This window comes from Phaethon lepturus, unplaced genomic scaffold, assembly GCF_000687285.1.
Source record: "Phaethon lepturus isolate BGI_N335 unplaced genomic scaffold, ASM68728v1 scaffold44860, whole genome shotgun sequence".
Taxonomy (NCBI): Eukaryota; Metazoa; Chordata; class Aves; order Phaethontiformes; family Phaethontidae; genus Phaethon; species Phaethon lepturus.
In genome coordinates this window covers 1,439-24,876 of record NW_010512088.1, presented here as the reverse complement: position 1 = coordinate 24,876, position 23,438 = coordinate 1,439, and the positions used below count along the sequence as shown (strand labels likewise).

General features: G+C 38.7%; 1 protein-coding gene across 1 annotated transcript; it reads right to left on the bottom strand.

Moving 5' to 3' along the window:
* Positions 1 to 6,275: 6,275 nt before the first annotated feature.
* Positions 6,276 to 23,221, bottom strand: CCNK (cyclin K). The gene is made up of 10 exons (XM_010285763.1): positions 22,955 to 23,221; positions 21,830 to 21,911; positions 21,107 to 21,238; positions 20,173 to 20,278; positions 19,974 to 20,031; positions 17,448 to 17,617; positions 15,563 to 15,846; positions 10,940 to 10,973; positions 9,794 to 9,871; positions 6,276 to 7,603 (listed from the first exon to the last, which is right to left on the bottom strand). The coding sequence occupies exons 1-10, from the start codon at positions 23,149 to 23,151 to the stop codon at positions 6,981 to 6,983; spliced, it is 1,764 nt and encodes a 587-aa protein (XP_010284065.1). The 5' UTR covers positions 23,152 to 23,221; the 3' UTR covers positions 6,276 to 6,980.
* Between the last annotated feature and the right edge of the window lie 217 nt (positions 23,222 to 23,438).

The window sequence follows — 23,438 nt, the reverse complement described above, 5'->3', positions numbered from 1 at the left end:
ACCGGACAGGCCTGGCGCCAGCACTTTGTGGGCACGGCCTGTATTCATCAGCGTTCGTACCAGCTGAACTCACTGAGCAGCCGGCGAACGCCACGCTGCAGTGTGGCTGCAGTCCTGGCTGCGGGCATGCGTGCGGGGGACACGTGCGTGCCAGCCCCGGCCACGGGCCACCCGTCCCCTTACCTTTACGGGGCGCACGCTGCGGGTGGAAACGGTGCTGATGGAGATTGAAGTAAAGCCTGGGGAGCCGAGGTGATTATCTCCCTCCTCGGAGGGCGTCTGTGGCGCAAGGAGAGGGTGACCCGGACTCAGCGCAGCACTCGGCACACGGCGGGGTCGGCGCCTTCAGAGGACTGCAGTCAGCACGCAGGCTCCTGCGAGGCGATACGGGTTTTTTACGCGCCCTGTTCCCGTCCCCTTCGCAGCCTGGCTGCATCCAGCTCCGAGAGGGAGTGCGTAAGAGCTGGGAATCAAATCGGGATCTCGGAGTCCCAGGGCTCTGTGGTAACAGCCCATCTCTTGCTCGCTGTCATCGTGAGCCTCCAAGGAGTTCCCTTGGGAAACTATATGGGTTAAAAACAATTTTCGGCCAAAAGGTGAGTGCAGTTCACAGAATCACAGAATCACTAAGGTTGGAAAGGACCTTCAAGATCACCAAGTCCAACCATTAATCCAGCGCCACCGTGTCCCCTAAGCCACATCCTGAAGCGCCACATCCACACGTTTTTTGAACACTTCCAGTGATGGTGACTCCACCATATCTCTGGGCAGTCTGTTCCAATGCTTGACTACTCTCTCGGTGAAGAAATTTTTCCTAACATCTAGTCTGAACCTCCCCTGGCGCAACTTGAGGCCATTTCCTCTCGTCCTATCGCTGGTTACTTCAGAGAAGACACCAACACAGTTGGCGGTGTCTGTTTAAGATCTGAAAGTTCATGGCTGACTGGAGGCCACACACTTAAGCTGCACAGTGGGTCATACCCTGCTTTTCAGTGGTACAAATCTCTGTTTGCCTCGTTCCCTGATGGCCCTTCCTGTTAGAACTAAAAGCTGCTGGCCTTGGCTGACCACAGCTGCCCCATGACCCAGATTAGTAGAAGGGAGTGGAGAAGGGGAATGGGGGCAGCAGGAGTTGCTGGGGGATTGCCCTGGAGGAGCTGCGTGGAAGGTGGGGCCACCAGCAGCCTTCCTGGAAGAGGTGTGTTTGTGGGCACAGGCAACTCGCTGCCAGTTACCACGTGGTCTCCCAGGACTGTGGTGGCAGCCACACCATGCAGATGGTGGGACAGAGGCACGTCATCACCAGCTAAGGGAGAGGATGGAGGCGCCCAACTTGGTGTCATGCTCATCTTTGCAGTGCTCTGATTCTCAAGGCTTTGTGAATCCTGCCAATTTAAATACTGGTTAATGAGATTATTAGCAACACTTAATTATTTGAGGAGCATAATGCTTTTGTAATATTGTTTTTTGTAGGTCCTTGAGGTCCATGAAAATTTGGACAGGCAAATGCAAGACAACTATGAAGAAGACTTGAGTGAAAAGGAGAAGGCGATCGTTCGTGAAATGTGCAATGTAATAACTCCTCTCATCAACTCCAGGGGTTTCTTTTGTGGTCTTTTGTTAGAAGTAGGGGTCTGCTGCATACAAAGCCCTGTTTGATGCGAGATCCACAGGCACAAGCAAAGAGTGGAGGCTCTGCTGACCACTGTTTTGGGTATTGGTAATCTGAGTGCCTTGCAGAGCTGAATCACTGCAAGCATCCTCGGCAAGGCTGAGGCACTTTGCTTTTGTTGCTGGATCCCTATAAGCAAAGCCAAGACTAGAGTAAACAAGGGTCTGCTTTTTAGGATATTTTGTCTGCTTAATGCCACGTTTCTTTGTAGCCGTGCAGGGAGAAAGGTAAAATGCCATAACTTTGTCCTCCCAAATGGACTCAAATGTTTGTCTATCATCAGTTGTTTTTTCTTTAAATATTTATTTTATGTAGACTCAAGGCAGCTGTGAAGTGCGTTGCAGTTTCTTATTTTTTAAAAGAGAGCCTCCCTTACCTCAGTGGCCCTAGAGTGATAAAACGTATGTTTTTAGAAAGTCATATATATATAATTTTAATAATTATCTTTTTCATTATCTTTTCTGTTCATTTCTGTAAGCATGGCAGGGTTGACCTACCACTGAACTCAACTTCTGAACCTAGTCTATTTGTTTTATGCTATTACCCCGGGCAAAAATGGTTCTAATTTGAAGAGAGACTAAGAGAATTAGAAAGATGCATCAATGGGTCTTTCGTTGGAAACTGGTGGACGGTTGCCATCCAGTGGCTCTGTTGAGAATTACAGCCCAGCTCTACGAAACGGCTTTTTTTGACTTTCAGACTGCAATTACGAAAGTACTGCAACTCCTCGGAGGCTTTGGGTTTTTTTTAATTCCTGTCTTTCTCTCTTCCACCCCTTTGTCTTTTCTTACAGGTTGTCTGGCGAAAGCTGGGTGATGCTGCGAGCTCCAAACCCTCCATCAGGCAACATCTGTCGGGAAACCAGTTCAAGGGTCCCTTGTAGGAACACTGTCCCAGAGGCTGGAAGGGATCGATTCTGTGAAGACTAAAGAGGCAGAGCTCAGCGTTTCTGGCTGCCTGTTCTTTGGGAGTTGGGGTTGAGGTTTTTTTCAGGGTTTTAATTTTTCTTTTTTTGTGTCTTTTTTTTTTTTGTAACAATAGTGTAAATATGGCAGCTAAAGGCCTGATTTCCAGGCTGTGGTGCTCTGGAACTATACTGTTCAATGGGTAACCATCCGATAATGCCAGACTTGCATAATTTGTATTGTAGTTCAAACCTGCTTTGTGTAATGGTCTGTTTGTAGAATTAACTAACTCAAGAGAATTTCTAAGAGGAACAAGAAGAATCCTTAACCTGTGGAGAAGTCACAGTTTGTATCACTCCGGTCCACCCGCTTGTCAATGATTCATAGCTGCGTTAGTGGCTCCAGGCAGCACCTTCCAAGGAAAGAGCAATTTGAATTCATTGGCTTACTGCCTGCCAAGCTTCTGAGCTGCTAACAGTTTTTTTGGAGGTCCTTATTTTGAAGAACAACATGCAACTGTTTTCACAAGGCGCTGTGTACAACATCATTGAGTGGCGAGTTAAAAACACTGGTACCACTCTGGACTTTGTATGGTGGTACAGAAAGGCTTAAGACTTTGTATGAGCTGTTAATGAACATTGTCTCATGAACAAATGACACGATTCCTGCAGTTGTAATGTGAATGAAGTCACTTAAGCCACACACCAGTATTCCCTACAAATATGGCAACACTTTTCCTGTAAAGCTTTTACTACAAAATAATTCAGCAGAAACTGCCGTTCTAACGGTGCTTATGGCTTTCACAGGATCTTCGAGAACAGCTCATCTTTCACATAAGGAAGATTTGTTTTTGGGTTTTTTTAATGTTCTTGCTGGATCCTTCACCTATACTGGTGCCTGCATAAAGTAACCAAACCACCACCTTGCTGAGCTGAATAAAAACTCCATAAACACGGGCTGTCGGGTGAGACTACGTCCTGCCATTCAAGCTTTATTTTTGTTAATGAACCAAAACAAGTGGGTTTTTCCTTCTTCTAATGGTTGTATATAAAACAATGGGACTTATATTTTGCTATTGTGGAGTAGCTGCTTGTATAGTTGTAAGAATTTGACCCCCTTCTTTTCCAAGTTGTCACAGCAGCTGTCCCTGTATTTTATTAGATGTTCTTTCCCAATAGTCCAAGGAAGCTGGGCTTGGTTGTTATAAAATAGTTGGTGTAAAGTAATTTTAAAGACAGGCATGTGAAAAGATCAAAGCCTCCTCTTCAAAAGTTGCATTGATTTTAGTGATTAGTTGGAAGATTTAATGACCTCAAACACCATCACTTTGTTCTCTGTAAGAATCAGTCACAGCTACAGACAGCTGAATTAGCTGAACAGGTTCTTCTTCTTAAATTAATTTGTTCTACCAGCTGAGTTCTTGGCTTGTGGTATGTATTGTATTAACACGGAGCACTGATACAATACCAAGGAGCCCATGCTGCAAGTTATGAAAGGTAATTGGTCCCATGGCATACAATAGTCTAGCTGCCTGGGTAAAGAATTTGCAGTAAAAAACCAGAGCAGGAATACAGCCAAAATACATAGTAATCAGTAAGGACCACCTCATTATTCATTGCAGAAATAAAAATGTAACAGAGGAGGTTATTTTAAAAAAAACACCAAGAACCACCTCCAAAACACACAGGCATACTCTCACTCACACACTCACCAGTGGTTTATTCTTTACTACTGCTCAGTCAGCGAATGCTGAGCTAGCTCAGTCTAATAATCCAGTGTTGTCTGGAAAAATCCATTCTAGAGTCTGACTGTCTCCTTTAAAATACAGCATCTTCAGAGGATTCTGGATTTCCTCCTCTTTGCTTTTTGTTTTGACCTCCAGTTTCTATTCGCCATTGATTACTTGTCTTCCTCCTATACAATTTATACCTTGAGATTTTTGTACCAGAAAAGGTGATGTAAAGCAGAGGCATTGTTCTTCCTTAACATCTAATGTCAAACAGAGGGTTACTTTGTCTGCTTGAAGGCGCATTTTAATTTTTCGGTGGCATCTAATTGCTGGATTAAGCAGAGAACTTAATTATATTTGGAACAAAGTTAATTTACATCAGTGAATTTTAACTGATGTAAATTATTTTAACAACTAATTTAACTTTTAACTAAAGCAATGCAAATATTGCCAGCACTTGTAGCGAGTTAATTGTGTTGATGATGTGCTTGCTATTTTAGGAGTGTATTAGACTAGCAGGTCCTCTCAACAAGAGCTATACTAATTGGATTACTAGTCTCACCAGCTCTGTAATTCTCACTCAGACATTCCCTGCTACCCAATCTCTCCCAAAATCTATTCAATGACTTCAGGCAAAACTTTTCTTCCACCTGCAGATCTCGCCTACAAGGGAAATAGTGGTGCAGCTGACGTCCATTAGTGCTGCAAATCCTGAAGAGCCAGTTTAAAGGGTAGCCAGCAGTCTCAATACTCTTAGGGGTATATCCTGTTTCTTTAAGATTCTATTTGGCAGCATAAATCTTCAATGTAAGACGTGCATCACTGATTTTGCAGAAGAACATGACAGTGTTGTATATTGGGGTGTTATTTTTTGCGGGTTTTTTTAGGCTTGCTACTCTTCATACTTAGCTCCATTTGAGCTATAATGTCTTCCTGGGGAAAAATGACGCTCAATGACTTTACAGGATGACTTGGCTGCTGAATTTTTAGTTGTCTAAAAGGACCTTTTATATGCATATTTAAATTCACTTACCTATGTGCTAAGTCTTCAGTGAAAACTACCCCAGAAGCTTCATACATTAAGTTGGAGGAGAGCATCCCTTGAAATAACAGCCATTAAATTGATGTATTTGGGGCAATAGTCCAAGTTAATTTCCTCAAGATTGAAGCCCTGGGTTCTGCAAAGAAAACATCCACCCTTTACAAATGGACTTTGCTTGCTTAAGGGAAGTAAAAATCGCATCCCTGACTTTTGTTGGAGTGACTGAGGTCAATGGCATTTCTATAAAAGTTTCTGAAATGCTGCAGTGTAACCAGCTTCAGTTGGCTCTTTGCACCTTGATACGACTGCTGAGCACAACCTTGTTTGAGAATGGCACATTTTAATCCAAATATTAGATATTAAAAGAAAGCAGTGTTAAAGTGACCTTTTATCTTTTTAGAAACCGTGGGGGAAGAATACTACTGATCTTTTTCAAAGTGCATGACTGTAAAGTGATAAAGTTGTATATTTTTCATAATGTGGGGAAAGTCTATTTGTGCTGCTTTAGAAATCAGTTTAAAGTTTGATTTCTGTTCAACCTGTGATCTTACAGCCCTGCTATATTTTCTGTATATGATTTACAAAGAACTGGAAAAATTAGCACCTGCTGTTGTGTATATAGCAAAATTCTTTAGACCTTAGCACGCGTTTTTACCTATTATTGAACCACTCTGGCTTTTTTGGGGAGGGAAAGTAATAGTACAGATTTTTTTGATAATGTGTGTAAAACATTCATTTGAGATATTTTAGTACAAATGAAGTAAGAGATTGATTGTGATAGTGCATACTTCTAGTTGAATAAAATAAAATACATTCTTTTTAAATAAACTGATGAATAAGATTTGGGAGACCACTGCTGAAATATCTTGCAGTAAGTACCATAGTTATGAATTCTGAACGAAATATGAAAAACCTAGAAATCCACTAAATTCAGAACCAATTTTATTTGGGTAGATGTGAACAAAGTAGTCCCATTTATAACCAGGATGTACATCACAGTAGGTTGTTACATTCAGACTTTCACACTTAGAAAATATATATATTATGTACAGGAATTTGCAAATAGGTGTAAACATACAATACTTTAAGATACCAGTACATTCCAAAACAAAAATATCAGCAAGGCAAACACCTCAAAATTATTCCAGTCAGCTAGCATTCAGAATATCTCTTAAATAAAGTAGCTTTTATGCTTGACATTGTGTTGTTTTAATTATTACTAAAAATGAAGTTTCTTACTCTAGATCAAATTTCATGGTATCTGTCTATTTTGATACTCAAAAATAGGCACTGATTTCTAGAAGGAAATTTTCTTCTTACTGATATAATTGAGCCAATATGGCTGGTTTTGCTAGTACAAAGTAATCCAGTGCTGGAAATAACTCAAGACAATTTAAACTTAAGTCAAATGTATAAAGTTAGAGTAGATACTGCAAAGCTGATTAAAATCTAGAAGCCTATGTAACTCACCATAAACAATACTGCATACAGATCAGCTAAATTTTCATTTCACCGCCTCATTTCTTCATCTAAATTATACAAATTACCCTCCTCTTTATCTTTACAAAGTAGGTTTTGGCTAGCTACTCCTGCCTAGTCAACATAAAGGGATATCGTGCAAATTACCTCATGCTATCTCATCCATGTAGCACGTCCAAGTCCTGCTACAGGTGGCATACCAGGTGGTGGAATTGGAGGTGGCACAGGTGGCTGTCCACCTGGGGGAACAGTAGGCGGGGGGTAACTAGCTGGTGGCATTCCCAGCCCTGGAGGTGGATGAGGTGGTACTGCATGAGTTGGAGGCAGTCTTGGAGGTGGGAAGTTAGGGTTGTATGTGGGTGGAGGGGGATATCCAGGAGTAGGAGGTGGAATATTGGGTGGGGGGAATGAAGTAGGGGGTGGAGGTGGAACTGGTGGTGGAGGGTTGGGAGGATAGACATGAGGATGATATGGTAGATGAGCTGGTGGTCCATAGGCTGGTGGTAAAGCTCCGTAAGTTGGTCCTTCTGTTTTCATCATTGACTGAAGGCTTTGATAACCCTCCCCTGACATGTAAGAATTTGTAGTAGACATCCCTGTAATATAACTGGTGGGGGGTGGGGGTGGGGGACGATGTGGCAGAGGTGGAGGTTGATGTACTGGGGCAGGATGAGCAGGGGGAGGAATCTGGACCTTTGGCATATCTACTGAGTCCACGGTAGTAGATTGCTCTGCTTCTCCCATTGTAACAGCAGTTGTCAAAGGAGGCTTACGCTCTGGAAAAGAAAATTTCATTCATCTTTTTGAAGGATAGTGGCAGTAACAGCTTCTGAATACTTCATATTTTTCTTTCAGTTAACATATCAAAAGAGGACTCGATTCTCTAAGTCTCTGAATGCCATACAGTAGTATCCAGTCAGACCTTCTTGTATCACTAGAAAACAACCAAGCTGCATAACAAAGCTCCAAGTTCCACTTCTGCCATTCTAAAAGTTAAATACATCTTCCATTCTTATTACTATTTTCTTGTAATTTAAATATTGTTCAACAATCAACAGAAATTAGCAGACTGGATGGACAGAATCACAACTAGCCAATTTAAGAAGTCATGGGACCCAAGATACCAAAAAATCTTTTGATCAGTGCTTCAACCTTCTTTAGTCCAGGCCTCCCTTTCACCTCTTTTATACTGCAGGAGGTAGCCTGGGATTACGCTCTGCACTTCACTTGCCTCCCATGTTGGGAAATACTATTTGAGAACACAGGCCAAAGTCTCAAGTCTTTAACACTCTGTTCTAAACCTGTCTACCAAATGAAAGAAAAAGGAAAACTGGAGGGTAAGAAAGTGTGATAGATTGCTTGGGATATGAAATCTGATCAGCTTTGCTCAACTGATTAGTTTCAGGGAACTCCATACCTGACTGCCTGGGGAAGTTCATAAAAAGGTCAGAATTTTACAGAATTATACTTGGCCATTTCTGGGAAGAACATGCTTTAAACTGTCTCCTCTTTAAATACGAGTATTAATTATTTTTTCATTTCCTCTTAATGCAGACATTATAAAGTAAAGAATACCACAATAAGAAAACTGACCTAATGGCAACATCTCTGTATGGTCATACAGTCAGTATTAAAATGCCCAACAAAAAGAGTTTGGGGCATCTTGACATCCATCTTGCTTGTATATATAAACATGTAAAGCATTGTTCAGTAAGAAGAGTTGTTTAGAAGCAGTGATTTGCAGTGGCATGCAAAACTGACAAGGCTAAATGGAATTTGAGATAAATCCACCTTTTAGTACTTCTGTTCATTTGGTCAATAAACTTTCTTAGTTTTCACTTGATTTTTCCTCAGAGCCCCAGAAGACAACGAGTTGGCCTCTAAAGATGGTTCTTAAAACGTTTCAGTGCTTATACAATGATTTGCTTGTATAAACAAGTGCTAAGAGGAAAATTTTAGATAACAAGGGAAACAAATTCATTACCAAATAGGATTTACCTTATCTAAGCAGTCATAATTTTAACAGCAAAATTGTCCCCTAGAACATAATTAGATCATGCAAGGTGGGCATGCTGGCTGTGGTATCTATGATTTCAATGACTTCTAGCTCCTGAATTACAGCAGACAATTTCCCCATTTGCTCATTTTCAGAATCATTCTGGATGCAAGAAGTACATTCAAGATTTAACAACTGAAGGAAGAATGAACACGGTATTTGGAAGAACCCCCGTCTTTCTTAATTGGATTTTAACAGAAAAAAATGGTCCTACTGTATTTCAGAGCACCGTTTTTCTCTTTTGTAATTCCCTGTTAGAATCTGTCATCTTACAGTTACATTATGGACCATACTCTATAAAATATTTATGTCATATTTACAGGTCACTGGAAGGACAGCTAATGCATTAAAGCCCTGGAAGCACGTTTACAACAGTACAGTTCATTTTGCAGACATAAGGCATGTGTACAGTGTTATTTCGAGTTCTCTGGCAGATGAAAGTCCTCTTTTGGGACACAGCAAAGAAAGTATCCCTCTTATTGTTTAGAAGTTACACACCTGCAGAATTCCTATCCTAAAGATGTAACATGGAAGACTTCTATAGGTTAGTTGGAAGCTACTCCAGTAATATAATAGGGCATCTGCCATCCTTTTGAGAACATAAGTCCCTTTTTGCCTGCTAGTGACAATTAGTTTTAGTATTCTAGGCCTTTAACAGTCACAGCTTTGTTTTGCCTTTGTCCATCTAGTATAGTCTTGTTTCCATCAAAACTTTTTTTTTTTGCTTCTGTCTGGAAAAGCCTGTGCTACTAAGATGAAATTCCCTTTGGAGCTTATCTACCCAAGACTTTCACTTGCCAAACTGATTTATCAAAGCAACAATCCTCCCTCCACGCTGCTACCACCATCGGAATGAAAAGCAAAGCAATTAACCACAGGAGTAAATGTGTTTTAGAAAATAAAAGCTTACCTGGAGGTGGATGTGCAGGAGGTATTGGTGGATGTGAAGTTTCAATTTTAGGAATTTTAGACGGTGGTGGTGGTTGTTCTAAAAAACATTTGGAAGCTCCTAATTGGCTATTGCTCTGCAATATTTTCCAAAATCCATCTCTAGTCTCACACTAATGATTATCATATCATATTACACTATGCAAAAGTACAGTGGAAACCCTGCATACAATGTATATTTAATAAAGAAAACTAAAACCAAGAGCTTTGTATAAATAAAGTGGCATCAAGTATCACACACGTCTTCCAAAAGAACACATGCCTACAAATTCAAGCTACGTATTTTATAACTAGAGACAAATTGTTCCAATAACACTATGAACATGCAGATGAGCACACATACATTTTCTAGCACAAAACTGTAACCTGTAATTAGTTAAAACAAATCTCAGGAGAAACCAAACTATGCTCCATGAGGAGAAGGTGTGTCTAGAAACCAAACAAAATGGCAATTGCACAGGAGAGAGGAGGGAGAATAGACAGCTCTCTGGAATCTGTCTGCAGAACCAGAGAGGGAGAAGTGCCAAACTTACTCAGGAAAAGGTTACAGAATCAGATCCTAGTTATCCTACAATACATCGTTCCAAATCAGCAGAATGAAGGGAAAAAAACCCAACCAACCCCAAACGAACGAAAAGAACTAGAACTTCAGTGAAGCATTTCTTAAGCTAGACTAATGTTGATACAAAATGGCAGCCATGCCAACAACGAATTACAAATCTCACCAATTACTAAGACTTATTATTAGTGAAGCTATTTAACGACATGGTAGTTTCAGTTACTTGAAGGTCCCACAACTTGCTGAAGAACTACTCCAAATGGTGCACGGAGTTGTAAGCTGAGCGCCACACAGTTTTTAACAAGACTTCTACTGAATAGACTGTATTAAGGGACTCTTGGGGCACAGTTATACTCCATTTTTTCAAGTTTTGCAGTTAGGAACATTTTAAAAATAGTTATGGCATATATTTAAAAATGCATTATTAGTATCAAAATAGTTCAGAACTGCAAAGACTGTAAGCAAACAAACTAAGTGCATGTCAGAAAATGACTTATTCTAGTTAAAACAGTAAAATGAAAGCAGTATGAATAGAATATTAACATTTACCTGATGTTTTTGTTTCTTCCTTTGGAGATACAGCCTGTTTAAAAAAAAAGATGGAAGTAAGACCACTGCAAAATACAAAGCATTTTAAAACCATAGAATAGTTTAGGTTGGAAGGGAACTTTAAAGCTCATCTAGTCCAACCCCCCTGCAATAAGCAGGGTCATCTTCAGCTAGAGCAGGTTGCTCAGAGCCCCATTCAGCCTGACCTGGAATGTCTCCAGGGATGGGGCATCTACCACCTCTCTGGGCAACCTGGGCCAGTGTTTCACAACCCTCATTGTGAAAAATATTTTCCTTTTATCTAGTCTAAATCTACCCTCTTGCAGTTTAAAACCATTATTCCTTGTACTATCGCAACAAGCCCTGCTAAGAAGTCTGTCCTCATCTTTCTTATAATCCCCCCTTAAGTCCTGAAAGGCTGCAATAAGGTCTCCCCTGAGCCTTCTCCTCTCCAGGCTGAACAACTCCAACTCTCTCAGCCTGTCCTCACAGGAGAGGTGTTCCATCCCTCTGACCATTTTGGTGGCCCTCCTCTGGACTGCGTCCAACAGGTCCCTGTCTTTCCTGTGCTGAGGGCTCCAGAGCTGGACGCAGGACTGCAGGTGGGGTCTCACCAGAGCAGAGTAGAGGGGCAGAATCACCTCCTTTGACCTGCTGGCCACACTTCGTGGCAACATGGTAATTAAGAAATGGTAGCACATGCGCAAAGAGCAGAACAACTTACAGCCTGCTCAAGAGCTTTTGTACAGATCTGACTAAACCAGAACCAGTTTCTAACTCAGAACAAGTTTCCTTCTCCCTCCCCTAAAAGGAGGCAGGACAAACCCTTTATTTCTTCCTGTATTTTTATTAGGAGGCTAATAATGTCCCATCTCTTTAGACAGATGTATCACAAACACTGAACAAAGTCAAATCGCATTGGGAAAGCCCAACTCAACTGGCAGAATGAAAAGACTGAAAAAGCAGCAGCTATTTTAGATACAGCATTTCCTGCTGTTCTCACTGTTGAATATTACATCTCGTTTAATTTATTTATATCATCCACTGCACATACATTGTAGTCTGGTACACTGCTCACTGAGCTGAAAGCAAGAGACTTGGCCTCTGTTTCTGATTCTGCTTTGACCTGATATTCAACCTTTATCAAAATTGCTTCAGGCCTTCAGGCTTTATTTGCCAGGACAGGAGGGCAGTGAAAGTGTTGCTCAGTGTAAAACACTTCAGAAGTCTTCAGATGGAAAGCACTGTATAAAAGCCCAATGTTATGTCAAAAAAAAAAAAAAAAACAAACTTATGCGCACCGAACAAAACCTGCATACCTCACATCATCCTTCCAATGACAAGTTTTCGGTTGTTTCTTTTGTTAGTTTGTGAATTTTTTTAAAGATTCGGAGACAATGGAGTAAGAAAAACATTTACAGCTTACTTAGTCCAACTGACATGACTAGTTGATGGTCTTTTGAGAAGAGCAGAAAACCCAACTGAAATTTTAAGTACAATAAGCTTGGTTACAAACATATTTAAAATTAATGATAGTCAGAGAGGTACAGTACATAGCTTCTCTGCCTGTTGAATGAAAGGGGTTTTTTTAAGGGGCTATTTACCTCTAGCGGCTTTACCTTCACAAACTGTTGCTCAGTTTACTTTCCACAGCAAGAATGGACATACATTTCCCTGCAACTTGAATAATGAACTTTCCTTAATTTTGGTGGGTAGTCTCAACATTTTTGCTATCCAATACAAAGGTACCCAAGGCCTGCTTGAGGCGCTCTCATTCTTATATTCCTTTGATAGTCATTTCAATTCATCTCCAGCCACTTTCCAGCTGCTTTCCTGCTTTTTAAGGACAATCTTTATCTTCCCATTCCAAACATACATACTTTTCTTGGTGACTCTCACAGACTCATCCGCTGCCTTCATTTTACTTGGGTGGTCTTTTCTCGATTTTCTAGCACTAAATTCCTTGCCTGTAAAACTGCATGTAAACATCAGATCTCCTCGCACTTTCAAATAGAAGCAAGTCTCCACTACTTATTGCAACATTAAAAAAAAAAAAAAAAAGACCCATTCTGTGAAGTCAGTTGATCACTTCAGGTGGCAAGTGATTCAATTATTGGGCATTTGTTAACATGGAGCGATGTTCAGAAAATAATGTCATTGAGGTATGCCATTAGAATGGAACAAGCAACTGGAGCCAAATAGCTCATGTGACAGGAAAACAAACATCAGTTTAAACTGTATTTATGCTAAAGAAAAAAACCAACCAAACAAAAAAACCCCAAGAAGCAACAAACCCAACACCTATACAAAATTTAAATCACTGGTTTTTTTTAGTCCTTCTACTGCACTGTAGTTTGTATTGCTCCAGGCATGACATACCAGGGTCAACATTATTTATTAGCACGCTGATTATTATTTAATACTTTCATAATAAACTCAGTCCATACCACAGCAGAACTGATCTTTTAGTGCTGTTTCTATGTGCATTAAAATTGTTCCCACTAACAATTTCTAGTTTAATCCAACTGAATATACTATTTACATCTAGTGATTCACCAGTATATTTTTAGTGAAGTCAACTGAACATTCAAGTGCTCTTCACCACTGGAGATGTAGAGGATGTGCAGATGCTTTAGACATCTGGTATGGATCTGTAAGTCATGGGCCAATGCCTCAGTTGCTTGAAAGTATCTTGGCTCAACAGAAGGTAATGGAGTTATAAGAGTTCATGTAAATGGAAAATCTGGCCTCCAGGAACAAAGTGTATTTATGTTCGGTACAAACCAAAGAAGAAGTCATGCAAAGCCCTATTTATAGAAGGAGGCAAACATTTTAAGTAACATTTATGGTACATCTAACTGAAGAACATTTTAGAAGTAAATATTTCACACCACACATCTTGTTCTTTCTGGAGAATGAGTGATTTCAGATCAACACATTTGCTCTTCTTGAATTCATTCTGTTCTCCTGCAAAACTCCTACTGAGTCATCCTTTGCTTTATATTTGTTCTGGATGCCTACAGTGTACCAGGATGTACCTTTTTATCTGTACTATTCACTTCCTTAATTATTAGCTGATGGGCCTCAAACTTAAGTTCAAGAAAAAGCAAGTTGCTCTGAGGGCTTGGCCAGAGGCAATTGTTTAAAGAACAACAGATGTTATTAATGCAAAAAGCATCACTTTTTTTCATGAGGTTGTTCATTAACACATGGGATGGGGTGAAATCAGCAGTACTATAAAAGTAGAGCCTTTACATGAATGAACAAGCATTCGTAATGAATTATTATCAGAAGGACACACATAAAAAATCCAAATCGTTATTTACAGTTTCTGATGTGCCAAACTGTCCCAGTCATTTTTGTTGAAGAAAAATAAGAAAAAGAGTTCCCTGACCTACAGATCTGACAACTCAAGCAGGATTTGTGCTGATCGTAGAAAAAGTATGAAAAGAAATACCTACTACCTATAACAAGCTCTCATGATTTTCAAGGTAATTAACACACTTTATCAGCTTTCTATCCTTAACAACTCTGAAGTTCAGTGCAAGGATTAGGTATTTCAGTGCAAATTTTTTCCTCTAGTAGTAGGGTATACCTTGCAATTGCAAGATCAAGGTTTTAGAGGGTTTAATTTTCCTCTTTTTTGGGAGGCTGCTATCATGAAGATGCTGCACTCTTCCAATTCCATTTTGTTCTATCATTTGTTGCTTCTTCCTGGGTTCTTTGTTTTGTTTAGTGTTTTTTTTTCCTCCCCTCAATGTCTGTTCTCTAGTTTGGGCATGCATTAATTACACAATAGAGCAAAAGCTGTAAAAGCTGTAGAAAATTTACTTCCTAAATGGACTTGTTCCAAAGATTTTACTTCTGAAAACATTCTTCTTACTAAGTACATGCAAGATTTGGGTTACACTTCACTTTTTTTTTTTGGTAACTTACAAGTGGAAAAAAAACCCCAAACAAACAAACGAACAAACACAAAAAGTGTAGATTAAAGTCTGAAAGCTTCATTTGAACTTGATGACTGTGGAAAAGCACTCAGAGTACTTGTGAAATTATCTAACTGCCAATGTACCTTCTCATTTTCACTGATGAGGTGATAATACAAAGTGAGACTTTAATGTATAGACTTCTACTGTTATTAGATTATTTTGAGAGACTTTTTCTAATTCTGAATTTTGACATGTTTTTAGAAGTCACCATTCTCTTACATTTGTAATCAGGCCAGAGAGTCAAATAATATCTTCATGAGCATTGTGCACATCTCTACATTCAGGTATGGCACATGAGACTTTCCCTAAATCAAGCCTGCTTAATAGCAGAAACAAGAAAATTTGATGGCACAGAACCACAAACAGTTAGAACCTTAATAGCTCACGCTGACTTAAAAGTCTCTCCACCAGCTTTGCCTCAAGTGGAGTAAGAATGTGGTATGCCAAAACTGTAAGGACTTTTCTACATTAACATACTTGCCATATAACCAGCGGAAGTCTAGCATACAAAATTAATTACCAGGCTCATTCTTAAAGCAAACACAAATCTGCTGCACGCTGCAGCCTTTAAATCAAATGGACATCAGATCACCTTGCAAATAAAAGGCAAGTTAAAGTTCAAAGTTAAACTTACCGCTGGTCTTTTAATCTGTCTAGGAGGACTTGACTGGGGAGAGGGCTTTTTAGATTGCTGTGCTTGTGTTTGCTGCTGCTGCTGCTGCTGTTGTGCTGACTGTTGTGACTCTTTTTGCTGCTGAGTCTGTGATTGCTCTGAACTCTGGGACTGCTGTGATTGCTGTACCGTAGGTGCCTGGGGTGTAGATTGAAGAGACGGTGGCTGCTGCAACTGGTGAGGAGTATGATGAGGCATTTGCTGTTTTCCCTGTGAGTATAGATCCAGGATCTGATGACAGATGTCTTAAAAAAAAAAAAATCCAAACAATTATACCCCCATAATGTACAAGTATACATTTAATACAACTAAGCTTTTTATTGGACAACAACTTCATAAAAATTCATTGCAAATATTACTCACTACTTTTTTGAAACAGACTATTTTTCAATTTATACTTGCATTTCTGAGTTTTTTCTGTCTATGCTGAACGGTATGTAGATGTATATGCACACCTTCCAGAAGCAGAACAAAGTATCTTGGTATTAATATACCGTATGTCATTACTGCGTGCTTGGAAAGCCAGATAACCACATAACAACAGGATAGTAATACAGTAAGAAAGTGAGTAAAAGAAGATTATATGTTAAAACATACATGTCCACTTGGGCCAGTCAAAAATGTTTCAGGAAGCTAAGTAAAGGACTAGTACTAAATTCTTCTTTCAACACGTTAGGAGCTAAAGGTCTGTATGAAAACATGTAGGACCAACTGATAACCAGGTGCAAGAGCAGTACTCAAGGAAGACAACTTTTCTAGAAAAGCTAAATGAGTTCTTTCCATGACCATTCACTGATGTAGTAGCAGAAACTGGAGAGGGACCCATTCTACAACCCTCTTCAACAAGGATTTGCCAGAGGATCTATCTGAAACTGAAGGAACTCTGAAAAAAGTCATAATACAAACAGAGCAAGTAGTCGTTTAAGAAATCATCAGAACTGTAGGGTATTCAACTGTAAGTTCTAGGAGCAACAAAGGCTAAACCACCTGAACAGCAACACATACTGTTTCACTTAAAAATTCCTCAGAACCCAGTGCCAGATTGTGACAAACATCAACTTTTAAAGAAGGTTTCTAAAGCAATTTATGGAACTAGAAGTATGCTTAGCCTGACATTTGTACCAGCTAAGTCACTAAAAACTTTAATGAAGACAAATTAGTGGTCACATAACCACCATTTACACAACAAGAGTCAAGAAAGGTCCTGCTTTATTTTTTGAACTTCCTGGGGTTCTCTCCCTCAAGAGGACAAGCGGCAGGTAAATACGAGCAATATATACACACAAAGGGAATAGTATTAAGATATCTGTATTGATGAAAAAGATGGGTAATTCATCTCCTATCAGAATTCACACACACACCAGAATTCATCCCCCATAATCTGTTCCTCAGTCATGGTACAACATAAAAAAAAAGCCAAATCCTAGCATAATTTGGTTAGAGAGGTCACTCATCAATGAGAAAACCACTGGAAAACAGGCTTCATTAGTTCCAGTGTTCGTAGAGCTGCTTATTTAAAATAGGGAGAAGGGAATCATTAAAAAAATAGGAAACACACACCACAGCAACTTAGCAGCTAATTAGCTGTGTTACAAACTAAACAAGTTGTAAAGCAAATATTGACCAGAAGAGCAATTAGGATAATTAAATATGCTTCCAGACTAATATGTCTAGTAAGTTTAATTTAAAACCCTGTTAAGGCATAGCACATACGCCCAGAGTTACATACTCTGCACAAAATTATTTTTACTAAAACCTAGATAGAAAGCAATTTGCATTTACATATGACGTAGGTCACACAGTTAAAAGGAAATACTCCTCTGTTTGTGGCAAATGTTTTTCATACCTTCCAGAACATCAACAGGAACGTCTTGGACAAATTGCTCCCACCATCGTCTGTACATTGGTTTTGATGTCCATTCCTGTATTTCAAACTTACACAAACGGCCTGCCAAGTACATAACTGCAACAGCTATGATCTCAGGTTCCCACTGCAGTGACAACGTAGTGCAGAGACTGGAATATAAAAACAAAATACAACCCTGAAGATAATTCTGATTCTCAAAGTACAACACTTCCATGTATGACAGCTATAATTAACAGGGTATAAAATCCCACCACACTAACATCTCAGACAATTTTAATGAAGACCCTTGTTAAACAAGAGAGTTTACAAAAATAAACTGTTTCTGCACTATTGCTATCATAAAACAATGTAATTTTACACAGGTAATCCACAAGGCATATGCCTACAGAAGCAATACACTGCATAGTAACATCAAGTTTGGAGTTTAAAAATAGAAAACCTAAGGTTTTCTTAGAAAAACTAAGAAAAACTATGGGGGTGTGGAAGAAGAGGGAAAAGACAGCACTATATGCCAAGTATGGGCAGCGACATTCCTCACTGTAGTCTCACCTGTAGTGTTAACAAAATACAGTGTTCATGTTTGTTGCTACATAAGCATGTTGTCACTGCACTAGACAGGTTAGGCAATGATGCCCACATTTGGATTTTAGATGTTTTTCAAAATGTTTTTCAATAAAATGTAAACACATACTAACCCCCCCCTCCAGAACAGCCAACACGAACTTGTAAAGCAACTTGTCAAGCACAATGCAAGTTTTAGATCAAGCCATAAAAACTGTAAAAGGTTCTCTCTTGAATAGCCTTTGTTAAAGCTTGTTATAAAATAAGTGGTTATTGCTATTAACTGAGTAAGTTTCTATCATAATCAAAGTTACTGTTTCCTGATACTAATTTTAAATTATAACATTTGGTTTTATCTTTTTTCTTTTCCTTTTTTTTTTTCTTCTTCCTCCACAGATTCTGCAACATAGGATCTGCTTAAAGAATTTTAGATCCAGCTAGCCAGCTAAGTTTCTGCGAATTCACTGATGAATTCATTATTATGTCCTTAAATGCATCAAAATAGTACCCTAGACAGTGGTTGGTTTAAATCGTGGTTTTCTCTCGAGTGGACTACATGTAACTGAAGGCCAATGGGATACTTAAACACTGGCAGAATCAGGTCAGCAGTAAACAGTAAAACAGACAAGAACTAGCTATTAAAACACTGATTTCTTATTATTACTTTCATCACATTTACTAGGGGGATATACTGCGGCTGCATAAGAACAGAACCCCCTATTCTAAAGGCCTGTAGGGCAAAGTACAGAGTTCTTTTCCCAGAACCCTAGAAAACAAGTACACTTCCACTATGGTGTCTATTAAGTAAGCACAAGACAGCGTCTCAAGAACAGAGATAAGTACTATTTGAATCAATGACTCCAACTTTATACTAATGTGTTCCTGAGGTGCATTTTCTTTATTACATTTCTTGGATTATTAACCACCATCAAACTCCAAGTACAGTAGTTTGATGGATACATTACAGGAGTTTTCCCTGACAAACTTAACAGTGACAGTCAAGCCGTGTTTTTGTTCCACCTGTAAGATCATCACCTGCAAGACTGACAGCTGAGGAAGCGAACATCTCTTGACATCCAAATATGCCAAGCAACCTTTTGCTGAAATTAATTTGGAGCGTCTAGGTGATATCCACAGAATTTGGACCCACACTGAGCTACTTCAAATTAGGCATATGAATAAAAATGCATGTGTTTTTTAATGGTGTTCTACTGCTGTAGGTATGACTAAAAGCAATGTATTTAGTTTTTCTGAATAGGCAGGCCATTTACACATTTTCTTAAGGTTTTGCTACAGAAATGAAAGATTACATTTCACTGTCCTTGGATAATTAACTTGCCCAGCTCCATAGAATCCTCCTTAACAAGTCTAAAGTGTATTGAGTAGTTTTGTTTTGCTTTTTTCCCCAACACCACACTACACAATAAAAAGTGCTTCTTACACACACTCCTGTTAATTGATGTGATCCTTGTATTGCAAATCCATTATTCAAAAATCATAAATCTAGCGCTAAAAAGTGTGTTCCTCACTGAATGTAATGGCTAGTTTACCACTACCAAAATATTGCTTTAAAAAAAAAAAAAATTGACCAACATGATGGAATTGTGAAATTAATTCTTTTCTCAGAATGTGCCACACCTTTCAGATTGTCCAAGAAGACAGCTTCTATCCTGGAGATCTGTAATTTGGTTTGGCCCTTTCAAACAGTAACTTTTTTTTTTTAATGCAGCACTAAATCACTACCACAAAATTGTAGAGGTCGTAATGGTCTACTTCTATACTTATCCTAGACTCCCTGCTCAATGGAACTATCTTGGTAATGATGAAAAGAAAAAACAAGCAGAAAACATCTAACAAACATTTGTCAAAGAAATATCTAATCCCAGAATACAGTACGCAACAGTAACTATGTCACTTTCAAAAGGTTTCCTAGAACTATCTTACCTGTCATTGACAAATGTCCATGCCATTTGAACAAGTTTTTGAATTTTATTTTTGTCTCCTGAAAAACAATCAGAAAAGGTGTAAGAAATAAAATTAGGAAGGACAAACAGTTTGTAATAGAATATTCTTGCACTGTTAATGTAAATTAAGTTCTGAAAATTAATAAGAGGCATTACTTGCTCACCCTGTAGTATTTTACCTTTGAGCTGTTTGGCATACTTGAGAAGAAACTGGTATGGATGTTCCACTTGCAAATCAAACTTTATTGTTTGCAGTAAGATTCTTTCAAGGACCATCACTTCTTCCTAGACAATGTAACAAGGTAGCCACAGTATTATTCCTTCTTTTACTCACAAATATTTTATGCCGGTGTAAGCATGACTACATAGCATCTCCAGGAAAACACGTTTGTCTGCTTTTTCTTGATTAGGGTTCGTCTCCAAAGAGAACAGAAATCTCTCCAACTTCAAACATTACTTTAAATGCAGACACTTTTTCTTCACATTTATTTGAGTCAGGAGGGAGGATGTGGTATTTAAAATTCATTTTCCCCCACGGAAGAAAGAACTGAACGAGCCACAGCATGAAAGTGCCAAGTATACAAAATCACAACAAAAAGGTAAGCTCTCACCACATTTCTCACACGAGCTTCAGATCCTTCTGCTATTTATAAGCAGCAAATTTTGAGAAAAACATAGTTTTGCCAAGTCAAATACTCTAGACAAGAAACTTCTCAATACTTTTGAGATATAGTTCTCTTACTTAAGATTTGCTATTAGTTGCTTCCTAAAATACATTAAGACTGTCAAATGTGATTTATGCCCTGATGACGTTTCTAGCTGTGACCTGAATTACTTGAATTTACTTTAATTTGCAAAATAACATCAGAATTTACATGAAAGCCAATGTAAACTTTTTAGATAAACCATTATCCCAGTAGACTCCCAAAGCTACTTTTATCAGAAAGAATTATTTTCATAGTTACCTATCACATTAACCCTATAAGCCATAAATGTGTGCTGAACATATAATTTCATTTAGAACAATTGAAAATCAGCCAGTTCTCTAATGCATATATGTCACTTTGCTGGAGTACAACAGGATGAGATCAATTTCAACATCAGTATTTTTACCTTTGGGTCATCTCCAAACTGTCCAAACTGTACATCATTTAGCAAGCTACGAGCTGTTTTAATTATATCTTTACATTTCTTAGGTGTTTCTTCAACTTTTCCTGCTAGGAAGAGACAGCAGGCTCCTGTCACCTAAAGAAGAAAGTGCTTTCAAAAAGTTGTCTGCATGTAGATATGCGATACAGGATAGCATTGTAAAAGCACTGTCAGTTTCCATTAACAGTTCTGTAGAAGTGTCCCAGGAAAGACTCAGTAAGCATATTGATTTCTAATTTTATTATAGTGTTAATTTAAACTTCTACTTTCTCAGAGGAAAAATACAAAATTTGGAGTTTTATACAATCTTATTTCAAGGTCAGAAAACCAAAGCAGAATTTGACCTCGTTCAGCGTTGTCTGTCAAGCAGTTTTAACATGGTATTACACTTTTTTTTGCTTAGCCAATACAGGAATGACAGAACCATAGCTGTTACTCTTTCTAATGAACAGTATCAGCAAGACATAACTGCGATGCCAATATAAATATGTTTCTAAGCATAAACAGAAACGTGTAAACAAGCAAGAATGGTGTATTTTAAGCTGTAATGATAAAGAGATAAAATGCTTATTTTTCATCATTCAGAGTGGTGGCCAGCAGTAATACCCAACTAACTTACCACCACATCAAATTAGTTAATACAGTGATTGCACTAGGCATGAAATCATCAATATTGTAAATACTTACATATCTTGGGAATTGTTTGAAGGAATGAAACATATAAAAACGATGGAAATAAATTATTCCGGTTGCTAGAGTATCATAATGTCTGTGGTGCAGAATAAGGACTTTTAAACAAGGCATAAAACAAATTTAAAATCAAACACGTACAAAGGAAAAGATACATTCTGCTGTATCAAGTACCTCAAGTAATTCTCCGTTCAGTGACCAGTTAGAAAACACTGCAAGTAAAACAGAAGCTTTAGAAAAAGAAGCCACAAAACCCCTTAAAGCTGTGTAAACATTATGATTCAGCCCAGATGCAGTTGATACCTAAAGCATTTATTGGAATTGTGCGAAGTCCCAACCATATTCGTAGGAGGATCCACACAAGGTCATCTTTGTGTTAAACCATACCTGCTTCAGAGAAGGTCAAAACCGGCAGCAGGTACATCAAGGAACAGAACAATTATCACTTCACATTAGTGTGTTGGTGTGGAGGAAAGTTACTAACTATTCACACCTACAAATGCAAATAAAATCTAAACATGATCCTTACTCCTCTCTTTAAGGTGAAGAGTAAAATTTCATCTTCACCAGGTTTTATTAAACAAAGAACTGAGGAGATTAAAAGAAGCACAGGAATATAAGAAGCAAAAAGTTCAAGTGGCAGTCTATGAGCCAGTGGGACAGTGGGGAGGACTTACTAATATATACAAAGTTGTAAATCCCAGCCTAAACAAAAAAACCAAACCAAAACCAAACAAAAAACCCAAGAGCAGAGAGGCAGAGTTTAGAAGCCACAGAGGCAAAATATATAGAAAAATGAATGCAAAATTCAAAATTTGCTAGTTATATAGATACATCTAGTAAGAGACTGAGTTTCGTAACTGCCAAAAGTTACCCTTAATTGGCAAGTCTGTATCAACTCACTTCTCTATTGCCAAAATGATTCAGTTGAAACCTCATTTATTGAATGAATGGATAAAAATTGTGTAGGAACACGTTACATCAAAAGGCACGTTCAAAAAGATTTTTGATTAGGAAACATTTGAACAGCTAACTAAGCACGTAATACCATTTCTTGTACATTTCATTCTGAAAACCTCCATTCATAAAGACATTTCATACCAACATGAGTTGAAAGGATACAGCCCTAAACGTGTTCCCACATCAAATATGAATCTGGCCCCCTCCCTGCGGTATCGCGCCTCAGTAGCTGGATCAAGCCCTTCTAGCTGCGACGGTGTATGTGCCAAGTCTTTCTTATCCCAGTACCAACATGGCTTTGTATGGTCCAGGTTTGCCAAGTTTACAGAAGGGCTGGAATTTTCTTTATTCTCCTTCATTTATTAAAACAGAATTGTTCTTGCTTTTTAAGTTTTCAAAAAGAAAGTCTTCAGATAGTCGTTTCAGAACCTTAAGAAAACAAAAAGGGATTTCTGTATGAATGGAGGAAACCCTCTCCCCCATGCTCAGAGATGAGTAAAGAGAAATAGTATTTAACCTTGCCCATTGGAAGGGGCTTTTTCCATGCTCAAAGACAACTAATATTTAACATTGCCCTTATCTTCCCCATATACTGCAAATTCCATTCAAAGAAATAGATACAGGTTATCTTTGCTATTAGCCGTTT